This window comes from Tursiops truncatus, chromosome 4, assembly GCF_011762595.2.
Source record: "Tursiops truncatus isolate mTurTru1 chromosome 4, mTurTru1.mat.Y, whole genome shotgun sequence".
Classification (NCBI taxonomy): domain Eukaryota; kingdom Metazoa; phylum Chordata; class Mammalia; order Artiodactyla; family Delphinidae; genus Tursiops; species Tursiops truncatus.
Window position 1 is genome coordinate 39,240,784 of NC_047037.1, and position 14,070 is coordinate 39,254,853.

The 14,070-nt window shown below is 46.5% G+C and overlaps 1 protein-coding gene across 6 annotated transcripts in view; it reads left to right on the forward strand.

Annotated features, from left to right (window-relative positions):
- Window positions 1-9,352: 9,352 nt before the first annotated feature.
- Window positions 9,353-14,070, forward strand: part of SCHIP1 (schwannomin interacting protein 1) — a 125,603-nt gene continuing 120,885 nt past the window's right edge. Inside the window, exons 1-2 of one of the 6 annotated variants that reach the window (XM_033855420.2) lie at window positions 9,353-9,446; window positions 10,583-11,269. In XM_033855420.2, coding sequence (XP_033711311.1) covers window positions 9,393-9,446; window positions 10,583-11,269 — 741 coding nt within the window. In that variant the 5' untranslated portion in view covers window positions 9,353-9,392. Of the gene's footprint in view, window positions 9,447-10,395; window positions 11,270-14,070 lie in introns of those variants that run through there. The other 5 variants (XM_073803854.1, XM_033855419.2, XM_033855421.2 and 2 more) reach the window with 5 other exon arrangements.

The window sequence follows — 14,070 nt, forward strand, 5'->3', positions numbered from 1 at the left end:
GCAAATAGTATTTGTCTCTTTCACCTCTATATCTCCCAGTGCCTGGCACGTAATAGGTGCTCAATAAACATTTGTTGAATTAACAGACCATGGAGTATGAACTTCGTAAAGACATTTAAAAGATATTATCACATAGTATTTCAGAAAGTTTGTATGAACCAATTTATAAGCCCACCAACAGTATGTGAGTGTTCCTGCGATCACACCCATCCTGACACCGAGTGTTGTAGTTCTAAATAATTTTTAAACATTTTTACAGGCAAAATTTTACCTCATTATGATAGAAATTGCCTTTCTTTGATTACTAGTGAAGTTGAACACGTTACACAAATTGATAGCCTCTCATATATTTTCTGTGATTTTTAAAATTCATGACATAATGCTTTTATTGAACCATTTTTGTTACAATAAACAGTGCCACCAAACCTGCTTACCTTCATCTGAAGGTCTGGACAGATCTAGGAAATACTCCTCCACAAGGTTTATGTTTAGTCATTGATGATTTCCCCTTACCTGGGATGCTCATGTAATTTATCATGGAAACTGGGACGCTTTTGAGAGTGAGGGAGGGTGCCATTAATAATTATGCCAAGACAACAGGTATAAAGCAGGACTGTCCTGTACAGGCCAAGATGTTTGGTCTCCCTAACTCATTTTCATATAGACTTAGAACTCTAAGGATGTAGGGCTCAGAGCAGAGGTCCAAGTGGTGATCCAGGGGTAAACTGAGGATAATCTTCTTTTTGTTCTGGATTTTAACCCAGATGGCCCTGTGCTGTGCTGTTCAGTGATTCAGTGGCTCACCCTGTGACTTCCTGTTGTCCCCGCTGCCAACTTCACTCATTTACCTCACCTACCTGACCCTTGGAGGCATCTGATAATTTCATACAACTCTCCTTTCATGATGACGCCAGTGGCCCAAAGAGCTACAGGGGCCACCTTGCCCATAAATGCAGAGCTGGTCAGAGGCAAAGCCAAGTCTCTTGGAAGAGTTCTCTCCTATCCCACCTCACCGCCTCCTTCTTCACTTAGAGTGCTTCCAAAGTTATGTCAAGAGGTGACCAGAACAGAGTTTTCACTTCCTAGAGCATCCTGCAAGGATGTTCCTCTTGTACATCAAAGTACAAGGCACGCAGTTTCTGAGCACTTCGTCCCGTATCGGGTAATGTGCACGTGCGCTTCAGTTCCCATCACTTGTAACGCTTCCCTGAGCTCATGCAGTGCGTCTACAAACTTTCCCGGCTTTTCCTAAACGTCTTTTTGTGTAATTTATACCCTTCAATAAAGCTCAAAAAATAAATTCAGAGTTGCTTGCAGACTTGCATTTTCAAGAATTGCGAGGCACTTACGGAAAGTAGCACCTGATGACAGAAAACTTCTGGAAAAAGATGGAGAGTTTAGACAAGTTGAATTTGTGTCAGTGCCATCCAATCTGAGGTATGACTTGATTAGGAAAAGAACAGCAGCCTTCCTCTTCCAATCTTGTCAACAGAGAACAAATTTCCTATCAGTGGAGTTCCTAATAGAGCCTACGTGTACTGCTGTGCACTGAACAACTCCAGGGGGCGTCACTTACATTGCCATCTATGCGAATGGTGCCAAGTGGCCCCTCCTGGCAAGGACCCGTGGTGCAGTTCACAATCCTCCTGGCACTGTACAGGGCACATTCTGTGTGACCGTATGCTAAGGTCCTGACTGACATGCTCTGTGTGACTTTTCTCTGATAAAGATGCTGTCCCTTTGTCACAGTTAGAGTTGCTTTCTTCACCAATGCCTACAGATTTTTCAGGGTAATCTTCATTTCAAACATGCATTCACCTAGTTTCTGTAAGTGCTGTAGTATTTGTCAAGCCAAGTGTCCTGGTTTCAGGTTTAGAAAATAGGTCATTGGAGCTCTCTTTTAAGGGCTGAGTTTTGCCCACATTTTGCTATTTCATCTTTATTGAGGAAAACGTAGGAAATAAATGCAATCTCATGGTTTGCTAGAGAATCAAAACAGTTCAGATGTTAATGTTTTTTAAAGTTTGTTTTCACTAAAATATAGCTCTATAAAAGGAAGAAAGAAAAAAAATTATTTTAGGTGTGTGTAGGAGCCATCTCCAAAATATCTGCACATACAGACTAATAAGTTAAGATCAACCCATTTGCTCTACAGAAATAAAGGAGAAACACGATGTACTCAACCTGCCTAAGGGAGATAGACCTTGGTTTTGAACTAGTAGAGGAACCAACTTTGTATCTCCCAAGAAAGAAAGTGATAAAATGACAGAGACATTTCCAAAGGGTTTTTAAGCTAGAAGAAGCCTTTCAGTGCATTCACTTATTCATTCATTCAATTAATTCTTACCGTTTGCTTAACACCCTGATGATGAAATCCAGCCCCTTCATGAGGAAACTGAGGTCACAATGGCGGTTAGAGACAGGGCTGGAAAGAAAGCCTAGATGTTCTATATCAGGGACACTTCACCCCATAGTGCTATTAAATATTCCCATGTAGTTACACTCAGGTGATGAAATAGGAGAGCATCTGTGTACTGCGTGTGACTTGCATGTAATTCATGTAATAAAGATAAAATACACACCCCTCTGCGAGCCATTTCTTTATTACTCTAAATGCCACAAAAAAAGGTTCAGTGTTAGGGCTAATATCTTGAGAATTCGTTTGGGAATTTTGCAAATATAGTAAATCTTTTTTTTTTTAACATCTTTATTGGAGTATAATTGCTTTACAATGGTGTGTTAGTTTCTGCTGTATAACAAAGTGAATCAGCTATACATATACATATATTCCCATATCTCCTCCCTCTTGCATCTCCCTCCCACCCTCCCTATCCCAGCCTTCTAGGTGGTCACAAAGCACCGAGCTGATCTCCCTGTGCTATGCGCTGCTTCCCACTACTTATCTATTTTACACTTGGTAGTGTATATATGTCCATGCCACTCTCTCACTTCGTCCCAGCTTGCCCTTCCCCCTCCCCATGTCCTCAAGTCCATTCTCTACGTCTGCATCTTTATTCCTGTCCTGCCGCTAGGTACTTCAGAACCTTTTTTAGTTTTTTTTTAGATTCCATATATGTGTGTTAGCATATGGTATTTGTTTTTCTCTTTCTGACTTACTTCACTCTGTATGACAGACTCTAGGTCCATCCACCACACTACAAATAAATAAATTTCATTTCTTTTTATGGCTGAGTAATATTCCATTGTATATATGTGCCACATCTTCCTTATCCATTCATCTGTTGATGGACACTTAGGTTGCTTCCATGTCCTGGCTATTGTAAATAGAGCTGCAATGAACATTGTGGTACATGACTCTGTTTGAATTATGGTTTTCTCAGGGTATATGCCTAGTAGAGGGATTGCTGGGTCGTATGGTAGTTCTATTTGTAGTTCTTTAAGGAACCTCCATACTGTTCTCCATAGTGGCTGTATCAATTTACATTCCCACCAACAGTGCGAGTGGGTTCCCTTTTCTCCACACCCTCTCTAGCATTTATTGTTTGTAGAGTTTTTGATGATGGCCATTCTGACTGGTGTGAGGTTATACCTCATTGTAGTTTTGATTGACATTTCTCTAATAATTAGTGATGTTGAGCATCCTTTCATGTGTTTGTTGGCAGTCTGTATATCTTCTTTGGAGAAATGTCTATTTAGGTCTTTTGCCCATTTTTGGATTGGGTTGTTTGGTTTTTTGGTATTGAGCTGCATGAGCTGCTTGTAAATTTTGGAGATTAATCCTTTGTCAGTTGCTTCATTTGCAAATATTTTCTCCCATTCTGAGGGTTGTCTTTTCGTCTTGTTTATGGTTTCCTTCGCTGTGCAAAAGTTTTAAGTTTCATTAGGTCCCATTTGTTTATTTTTGGTTTTATTTCCATTTCTCTAGGAGGTGGGTCAAAAAGGATCTTGCTGTGATTTATGTCATAGAGTGTTCTGCCTGTGTTTTCCTCTAAGAGTTTGATAGTGTCTGGCCTTACATTTAGGTCTTTAATCCATTTGGAGTTTATTTTTGTGTATGGTGTTAGGGGGTGTTGTTATTTCATTCTTTTACATGTAGCTGTCCAGTTTTCCCAGCACCACTTATTGAACAGGCTGTCTTTTCTCCATTGTATATTCTTGCCTCCTTTATCAAAAATAAGGTGACCATATGTGTGTCAGTTTATCTCTAGGCTTTCTATCCTGTTCCAATGATCTATATTTCTGTTTTTGTTTGATTCCAGTACCATACTGTCTTGATTACTGTAGCTTTGTAGTATAGTCTGAAGTCAGGGAGCCGGTTTCCTCCAGCTCCATTTTTCTTTCTCAAGATTGCTTTGGCTATTCGGGGTCTTTTGTGTTTCCATACAAATTGTGAAATTTTTTGTTCTAGTGCTGTGAAAAATGCCATTGGTAGTTTGATAGGGATTGCATTGAATCTGTAGATTGCTTTGGGTAGTACAGTCATTTTCACAATGTTGATTCTTCCAATCCAAAAACATGGTATAGCTCTCCATCTGTTGGTATCATCTTTAATTTCTTTCATCAGTGTCTTATAGTTTTCTGCCTACTGGTCTTTTGTCTCCTTTGGTAGGTTTATTCCTAGGTATTTTATTCTTTTTGTTGCAGTGGTAAATGGGAGTGTTTCCTTAATTTCTCTTTCAGATTTTTCATCATTAGTGTATAGGAATGCAAGAGATTTCTCTTAATTTTGTATCCTGCTACTTTACCAAATTCATTGATCAGCTCTAGTAGTTTTCTGGTAGCATCTTTAGGATTCTCTATGTATAGTATCATGTCATCTGCAAACAGTGACAGCTTTACTTGTTCTTTTCCGATTTGGGTTCCTTTCACTTCTTTTTCTTCTCTGATTGCTGTGACTAAAACTTCCAAAACTATGTTGAATAATAGTGGTGAGAGTGGACAACCTTGTCTTGTTCCTGATCTTAGTGGAAATGGTTTCAGTTTTTCACCATTGAGAAGGATGTTGGCTGTGGCTTTGTCATATATGGCCTTTATTATGTTGAGGTAAGTTCCTTCTATGCCTACTTCTGGAGGGTTTTTATCATAAACGGGTGTTGAATTTTGTCAAAAGCTTTTTCTGCATCTATTGAGATGATCACATGATTTTTCTCCTTCAATTTGTTACTTTGGTTTATCACACTGATTGATCTGCATATATTGAAGAATCCTTGCATTCCTGGAATAAGCCCCACTTGATCATGGTGTATGATCCTTTTAATGTGCTGTTGGATTCTGTTTGCTAGTATTTTGTTGAGGATTTTTGCATCTATGTTCATCACTGATATTGACCTGTAGTATTCTTTCTTTGTGACATCCTTGTCTGGTTTTGGTATCAGGGTGATGGTGGCCTCGTAGGATGAGTTTGGGAGTGTTCCTCCCTCTGCTATATTTTGGAAGAGTTTGAGAAGGATAGGTGTTAGCTCTTCTCTAAATGTTTGATAGTATTCACCTGTGAAGCCATCTGGTCCTGGGCTTTTGTTTGTTGGAAGATTTTTAATCACCGTTTCAATTTCAGTGCTTGTGATTGGTCTGTTCATATTTTCTGTTTCTTCCAGGTTCAGTCTCAGAAGGTTGTGCTTTTCTAAGAATTTGTCCATTTCTTCCAGGTTGTCCATTTTATTGGCATAGAGTTGCTTGTAGTAATCTCTCATGATCTTTTTTATTTCTGCAGTGTCAGTTGTTACTTCTCCTTTTTCATTTCTAATTCTATTGGTTTGAGTCTTCTCCCTTTTTTTCTTGATGAGTCTGGCTAATGGTTTATCAATTTTGTTTATCTTCTCAAAGAACCAGCTTTTAGTTTTATTGATCTTTGCTATTGTTTCCTTCAGCAAATATAATAAATCTTTTCCCCACTTCTTCTTACTCTTTATGATATAAATATTTCATTCATGCCTTTTCTCAAATGTTGCCTTTACAGATTAAAATCCTATAAATAGCACTGACCCCTAAGGAAGATGATCTCATCCATACCTTTAGGCTGTTATTCCAGACAGTTTCCTTTCCATGTCAAAATGAATACCCCAATCTCAGGGTGGCTACCTTCTTAAAGGATTTGTTTTGCGGGGAACTTAAGGCATCTAATTCATAACAATGTGAAATTCATTTTCTGAGGTGTCTATACTCTTCCTTTAGACAATGAAATCCCTCAACTTGCTGATTATTGCTGAACTTGTTGACAATTGAGGAGGTTGACTGGAGAACCTATGAGCAGAGGGGAACAGCTGCTCTTGCCAGCTGCCTTTTCCTCTGCATAGACATAAATACTGCCCAAGGAGGGTCTGCAGGGCAGGAGACAGAGAACTCATTGAGGTTGCTGCAAGGAGACCCTGTCTGATATTTTTGCTTAGTCAGTACATCTGTATGCATCTGGACCAAGGGATGCTGAGCTCTTAGCTCAATGACTGAGAGCAAGGATACTGAAGCCCATCTACCTGGTTCAAATCCTGGCTCTGCCACCCGGCTTTGACATTAGTTACTTAACCTTACTGTCTTCAGCTTCCTTACCTATTGATGGAGATACTATTTTTTTATATATAGGGTTTTTTGAGGATTAAATGTTACTATTAATAATTCCAGCAACAAATATCAAGTTCCTATTCCGTTCCAATTACCATGAACAAGATAGAAATGGCCCCTTCCTTCATGGAATTTAGAGTACTTTTTCATACTAGGAACCCTGACCCATTTAAGGCTTGTGAAGTCAGTGGTGAAGTGTGACCACATTTTGTTTTCAATGACTTAGGATAGAATTTTACAAAATAAGAGTTTTAGGAAACTTTAAAAATTTTTTTATATGTATGTGTGACCTGGGTCTTGATATAAAATGGATTTCTTGAGTCTATTAAAGAAGATAAGAAATTAAACAGCAACCTGGATTCAGCATATGTGATAAGTTCAGTGAGTGTCATGGGAACACAGGAAAGTCACATGATCCCCTTTGTGTGGGTACGAAGAATCAGGGAAGCCTTCCAGGAGGAGGTGGCATTGAAGCTGAGACTTAAAGGATGAGTAGAAATTAACCAAAAGAAGTTGGGGGAGGTTGGGCAGGAAGCAGTTCCTTTAAGGGCAGTGAGGAGCCCTGGTGTAGGAGGAGGCGTGGGGTGGCGGTTGGTTAAGGAAGGAAGGGGAGACTTGCTCAGATTTGCATTTTAGAAAGGCACTCTGGCTGCTTGCAGAGAATGGGCAGAGAGAGTAGGGAGACTGTTTAGTAATTTCAGGACACAGTGGTGGTCTAGACTAGGGTGGGGACAGTGGGTATTGAGAGGGACAGGACCCTGGTGACTGATGGGGAAAGGTGCTAGTCTGGGATGACACCCATCTGACTCACATGTCTGACATCTAATTTACAGAGTTTGCAGGGGACACATCTAAGTCTGTAAGCCCCAAGCCCCTGACTTGAGGACCTGTTCCTGTAAACAGGAAGACAGGGCCTTTCAATCACTTTGCAAATCATCTCTCCATCCCGCTGGACATATCTGTAGACTGTTGCTGGCCTAGCAGTTGGCAGGGCTTCCTGTTCCAAAGTGGGACGGTTCTTGGCAGGAGATGGAAAGCTGGAAACAGAACGCGAACTGGGCTAGCCAGGCACCTTGCATAAAGAGAAAAGAAAAGAAAGGAAACCTGGCACTCTCCCATCTGATCCAGAATATCTGGTCAGAAAATAATTTAAAAGGACAGATAACTCAAAGATGTTTCTATTTGGCTTTGAAATGCCATGCATTTTTGGCAGTGGATTTACCTTGCCAAATGTTTTTCTAAGGCGTCATTTTGCATTCCCTGAACACAGACCATCTGGGCAGCAAAGGGCTGAACCAGAGCCCAGGAGGGAGTCTGGGTGGCTGGCTGAGGAGGTACTGATACTTGAAAATTGGACGGAGACCACAACTCTCACTTATCACCCCAGCTGATCAATACTTGTCTGTCTACCTCTGTCCTGCCACAGAGCAGGGAGCTTTTTCTGACCTAAGCCTTGCCAAGTCACATGGTGACTTGAAAAGCAGCTATCTAGTTCCCAGGACGCACCCAATGCTTTCTTCCCATATCTCTGAACACTCACAGGGCCACCTCTACTCCACAGGGGGGCAGCCAGCTGACCCAGGGCTCCACAGCAACCTCAAAATCAAACCATATTTGGAGCACGGGGCAGGCTGTTTACAGATGTCACCATAAAAGATATTTTAAGTCATAATCGGTCCTGTTTTATAGAAGGGCTGTAAAGGGGCCAGACCAGAAGGCCTCCTTTCCTGTTACTCATAAGATAGCTGCTTCCAGACAAGTTAAAAGATTAGTTTATCTTCCCTGGCTCAAGCCTACCTAAGAGAGGAAAGGGTCGCACTTCATAGAAATCACTTAAACAAAGGGTCTCTCCCATTTAGGACCTAGAAGAAACGTCAGGGTGGCAGCCACTCCCTACTAAACAATTCCAAGCATTCCCCCATTCCTCCATCTGGAGGGTGCCAAGCCAGGGTGGTGGCCTGGTCCAGACTAGAATTCACTGGGAATAATCAGTAACAGACCCAAATCTGGAAGTTCAAGGAAACTGGTTTTCCCCAATCTGTAGTAAAATTAAGCAGATATTTTTTTCTTCTTTTTCTTAAAAATTTTTTTTGGCTTTATTGAAATATAATTGACATATAAAATTGTAAGATATTTAAAGTGTCCACTATGGTGAAAAAATATATATACATACACACACACACACACATATGTTGTGGAAGGATTCCCCCCATCTAGTTACATCCATCACCACACATATTTATCTTTTTTTGCCTGTGGGAGGACATTTAACTTCTAAGTGCTGTTTTTCATAATCAGAGAAGAGGGCATTTCCTACTTCCCCAGGGTTGGGTAACAGTTTCTTCACAGTAAAGTCTTAATCCTTAAAAGGTGCTCTGTGACCCATATCCGTTTTCCAAGCGTTGGTTATCTTTCCCTTCATGGAACCTTGTTCCTAAAGAGGACGAGCTGCCAAACTAAGGCCGGCGCTGTGTTTTGAAAAATCCAGCAGAGGTTTTTTTCGACTCGGTTCCCTGAAAAATTTAGGAAGCCAAGCCAGCGTCTGTGCCAGGAGCTTGTGACCTGACACCCACCTCTTCCCCTCCTTTAATGTCCCCTTGATTGGAGGTGGCCAAAGGGGACTTTGGAAGCTCGCCCAAACCTTTAGCTCAGATTCCCCACCTCCATGCCAGACAGCAATCCCATCTCACACTCCTCCATTCCTCATACACACACCTCTCATAGGTCATCCTCGGCGTGCAGCCGGGAGGGGAAAGAAAACGTGAGCTAACGCAACAGGTTCCACCCACAACCTGAACTTACAAGGGGAGACGGCCAGGCGACTGGAGCTGGGCGGTGGAGGGAGAGGAAGCGGCGAGGAGGAAGGTGGAAGGGAAATGATGGTGCATGACCACCAAGCACACGTCACTCGGACTCCCACATGGGCTTGTGTATGTGCGCATGTAGCGGGAGGGAGGTCCTGCAAGGGGTCACTTGGGGACTTCCGCGCGGGTTTGGGAGGCACCGGGCCTGCGCTTTGGGATGTGCGGGGGTTTAGGCGGGGTAATGAGCCCCGCAGAGGGCTTGAGGCTCTCCCAGGAAATATGAGTGTGTCTGGGGGTTAAAATTCACCACCCTCCCCAGGGCGCCGCCCCTACTAAGTGGTCCTGTCTGCGCCCCTAAAGCCCCGAGTCTCCTTCCCTCGGGCCTTTTCCCGGCCCCTCCAACGCGATCCCCGCCCGGCCTCCCACCCCAGCCTGCTTCCGAGAAAGCCGGGAGAGCGGACTGCGCCGCGCCCGGCAGCCTCTGGGCATGCTCGGTGGCGGGACCGGCTCCGTGCCGGCAGGGCGCGTCCTCCCTCCCCCAGGGCGGCGGCGGCGCCTGCAGCTACGGCCGCCGCGCCCCGGCCCCGCACACCTTTGGGGGCCGCGGGGGCCACCCTGCCCGGCGGGAGCCGAGAGCGGCCCCCACCCCGAGCCTTCTGGCGAGCCGAGAAGGGGCCGGCCGGGGAGGCGCGGAGGCGGGAGTGAGACCTCCGAGCTGCCTGCGGTTCCTTAGAAAGTAAAGCTCGGCTCGCCAGCGGAGCCGGGCTCCCGGCCGCCGGCGGGGGCGGGGCGGGGCAGGGTAGGGGGTGGTCTCGGCGCCCTGCGCGAGGTGCGAATTTAGTAGCCGCCCACCCTCTTCTCGGTCCCCGCCCCCAGGGAATTATAATTCTCTGGGAAAGTGTCTGGTTCTCGGAGAATCCCTGGGGCGGGGTGCGGGGGCGCGCCCGGCGCAAAATGGTTAAAACAAAGTCCATGCGCGCCCCGGGGTCCCTCTTATGGAAAGTCTACGTGCCGGTGGCTGGGCACCCCCTTTGCTGATCTGAGGGTTAGTTACCCGGAGGAAGTCTGCCTGTCGCAGGGGAGGGGATGGGATGAGGAAAGCCTCAGGCTGGTGCCGGCTCCCCCGCCGCAGGCCTCTTTGGGGGGCGCACCTCCAGCCAGGCGGGCGCGGGGCTCTGGGCCGGGGCGTTCGCGGCGGGCGACGGGCGGCGGCCGGAGCAGGCTCGGCCCGGCGGCTCACTCTTTCTGCCTCCTCCCCCCAGGATTACCGAGAGGATGGGATGGATCTAGGCAGTGACGCCGGCAGCAGCAGCAGCAGTAGCCGCGCCAGTTCGCAGTCCAACTCCACCAAAGTGACCCCTTGCTCCGAGTGCAAATCCTCGCCGTCGCCGGGGGGCAGCCTGGACTTGGTGTCTGCCCTGGAGGGCTATGAGGAGCCCTTCCCGGTCTACCAGAAGAAGGTGATTGATGAGTGGGCGCCGGAGGAGGACGCGGAGAAGGAAGACGAGGAGGAGCGCAGCGAGCGAGGGTACCGGGATGACCGCTGTCCTGCCCAGGAGCCGGGGGACGTGAGCGCCAGGACCCGCAGCGGCGGCGGCAGGGGCGCCACCACCGCCATGCCGCCCCCCGTGCCCAACGGCAACCTCCACCCGCACGACCCCCAGGACCTCAGGCACAATGGCAACGTGGTGGTGGCCAGCCGGCCGAGCGGCTCCCGGGGCCCCCGCCGGGCGGTCCAGAAGCCTCAGCCGGCTGGGGGCCGGCGCGGTGGCCGGGGCCCGGCGGCCGGGAGCCTCTGTCTTCAGCCCACGGACAGCGGGACGTGCGTCCCGGAGGAGCCCCCGGTGCCCCCTATGGACTGGGAGGCTCTGGAGAAGCATCTGGCTGGGCTGCAGTTCCGGGAGCAGGAGGTGCGGAACCAGGGCCAGGCGAGGACCAACTCCACCTCGGTAAGTTGCCCGGGGTGCGTGCCCACGCGCGCACACACGTACGCACCCCGCGCACAGCCCGCACGCGCCCTACCCGCGCTCCCGCCCAGCGGCGGCCCCATTCATCCTGCCCCGAGGGTGGGTGCCGGGCAGGAGAGCCTGACTTATGCTCCCCTGGGGTACCGTTGCTCAGTCTCTGAGCTGTCTGGGTTTGCAGGATGGGCGGAGAGGAGGGAGGGGTAGCCAGAGGGCAGCGGAAAGTCGGGTTAGTGGAACCAGAGACTCATTTTAATGGAATTACTTATGGAGACGAGGTTGTGAGTCACTTGCCTGAAAATAAATCCGGGGAGATTTTGGCACCGAAGTCGGTGGCCTGTGTGTGGGTGATATTTCAGGTCGTAATAGTTGTGGCTTTGTCAGCCGTGGTGGGTGTCCCTTCGTTGCCACTAATGTCTCGTCCATATACAGGCTGTCCCTGCGCACAAGCACGCATTCGCCTGCCCACACCTCCGGTGAGGCAGCAGGGATTGTTCCTCTTGGCGTTTGAGCGGATGCTCCTGAATTGTAAGGGGTTGACCGCCCTCCTCTGAGATTTTTTCCTTTCTGAAACCCGATCTATTGTTGACCTGAGGGAACGGGTGAATTGACCTGCTAGGATGAGGGAGTGGTTCTTTCCTCTGTGGGCTGACTCACCCCCTCTCCGCTGAATCCCTCCTAGTTTTGATAAGCAGTTCCTTACCGGAGGCTTGTGCCTCAGTTCAGGAAACGGAGAGAGGGAAGGGTGCTGGAGTGGAAAAGAGAGAGAGAGGGAAGGAGGGATACATCTATAATAAGAAGCTCTGGCAGGTCCACACTTGTCTCAACATCTTTTTTGCCCCTGAGAGGAGAGCAGATAAATGACTTAAGAAAAGCATCATGAATGTAGCTCCCCTATTTATCACTGTTTTGAGATAAAGCAACAGTTGTAATTTGAAATCATTAATGAACGGATCCTAAATGGGGCTGAAGGGCATACAGTTTAAATGAGCTGCTTTCTGCGTGTGGCAGTGTGGGAGAATGCTTGCTTGCAGGTGTAATTTTTCGGCTCCAGGGCCCTGGGGCTACTGGAAATTGGGTGCATGCACTTCTGACTTAAAGGGTAAGGACAGTTAATTGGCACGGTTTCTATCAGAGAGAGCCCTTGCCTGACAGAGCCCACTGGTTAGTGTCCCTTGAAAAACTACCTATTAAATTAACACACTCATTTTAATACCAGCTGTTTACCACGGCCACTCGCAGACATGGAATCTTTCCATTACAGCCAGTACTCTGTCTTGTACCTTGCAATTCAAAACATGCTTTTCCCACCTAGTGCTGAGAAAAATACCTGATTAAGCTCCCTGGACGTAAACAGTGACTTGAAGATACATAAGATTCTTTTACTATGGCCTGACATTTTTACATTCCAGGAAAATGTAATGATTGGGTATACATGCAAAGTTAGGGTTTGATGATGACAATGAGTTGCGTTATTCAAAAAGTTCTTGAGCACCCATGTGTTCTGTGCTAAATTCAAGGTGTGATTCTCAGTGCTGCAGTTACACATCTGACCACGTGGGCCTGGAATTATGGTAAGCGAGGTAGGGATGCAGATTGACTCCCCGCCCCCCCCCCCCAGGAACTTACAAGTTAATGGCTAACCTAACAGACCAGCCTACCCCAAAACACACACACACATCTTCTTCCTTATTGTTGTAGAGACTGAATCTTTCCTTCTTGGGCCATCTTTGAAACCTGAGGGTGTCTTGTCTCCTCACCTAGCGAACAGTTTGCATTGTGGGTTCCTCCCCTCTCCTTCCCTCGCCCTCCTGAAAATCTCCCTCCTGGGCATTTCCTCCACAAGTCACACCGAAATTTGGGTTCCATTGATTCGAAGTAAGTATATGTACAAAAAAAAACAGCAGAAGGAAGTAGCCTGTGAGGTTGTTTAGTATTGAAATTTTCCGTATTTTGGTTTGTATTGGAACAAAATTACTAGCTGCTGTTAGTTTAGAATAGTGTTTTTCAAACTGCAAGTTCCCCATGAAATCACCTTATCACTTTTTAAAAAATAAGATAGAATGCACTGCAGTGTGTTGCAGGTAGTCACAGTAAGATTGTTTTTTTTAGAAAGTTTTGTTTCAGTTTTATGTAGACATTGGGTTACAGTGTAAGATTTCTTTCCCACTGTGGGTCGCTGTCATAAAAGTTTGGAAAACACTGGTTAAAATCTTGTTTACTCCTGCCTGGAATAAGTGCAAGAATTTATAACCCTGAGGACAGAAGTTTGAGAGTAACAAAGGAGTTGGTGCAAAAGAAGAAGTCTGTCCTGAAGGAGTTGCTCAAATCGAGTGATATTTTTGCTCCTCCTTAAAAAGTTGTGTGTAAATACATTTAAGTGAAATTAATACATAGTACTGGGAGGAGGGGTATAAAATGAAAAAGGCAGATACAGCTCCTTCACCTGTGAAGAGACCCAAATAAGTTATTCCCACCACATGACTTTTTTTCTTTTTTGCGGTACACGGGCTTCTCACTGCTGTGGCCTCTCCTGTTGCGGAGCCTGTGCTCCGGACGCGTAGGCTCAGCGGCCATGGCTCACGGGTCCAGCCGCTCCGCGGCATGTGGGATCCTCCCGGACGGGGGCACGAACCCGCGTCCCCTGCATTGGCAGGCGGACTCCCAACCACTGCGCCACCAGGGAAGCCCACCACCACATGACTTTTGCTTGTGCTGTTACCTCTGCTTGGAATCCAGTGGCTGGTTCCTCCTCATCATCCCAGACTGTGCTCAACTCACCTCCT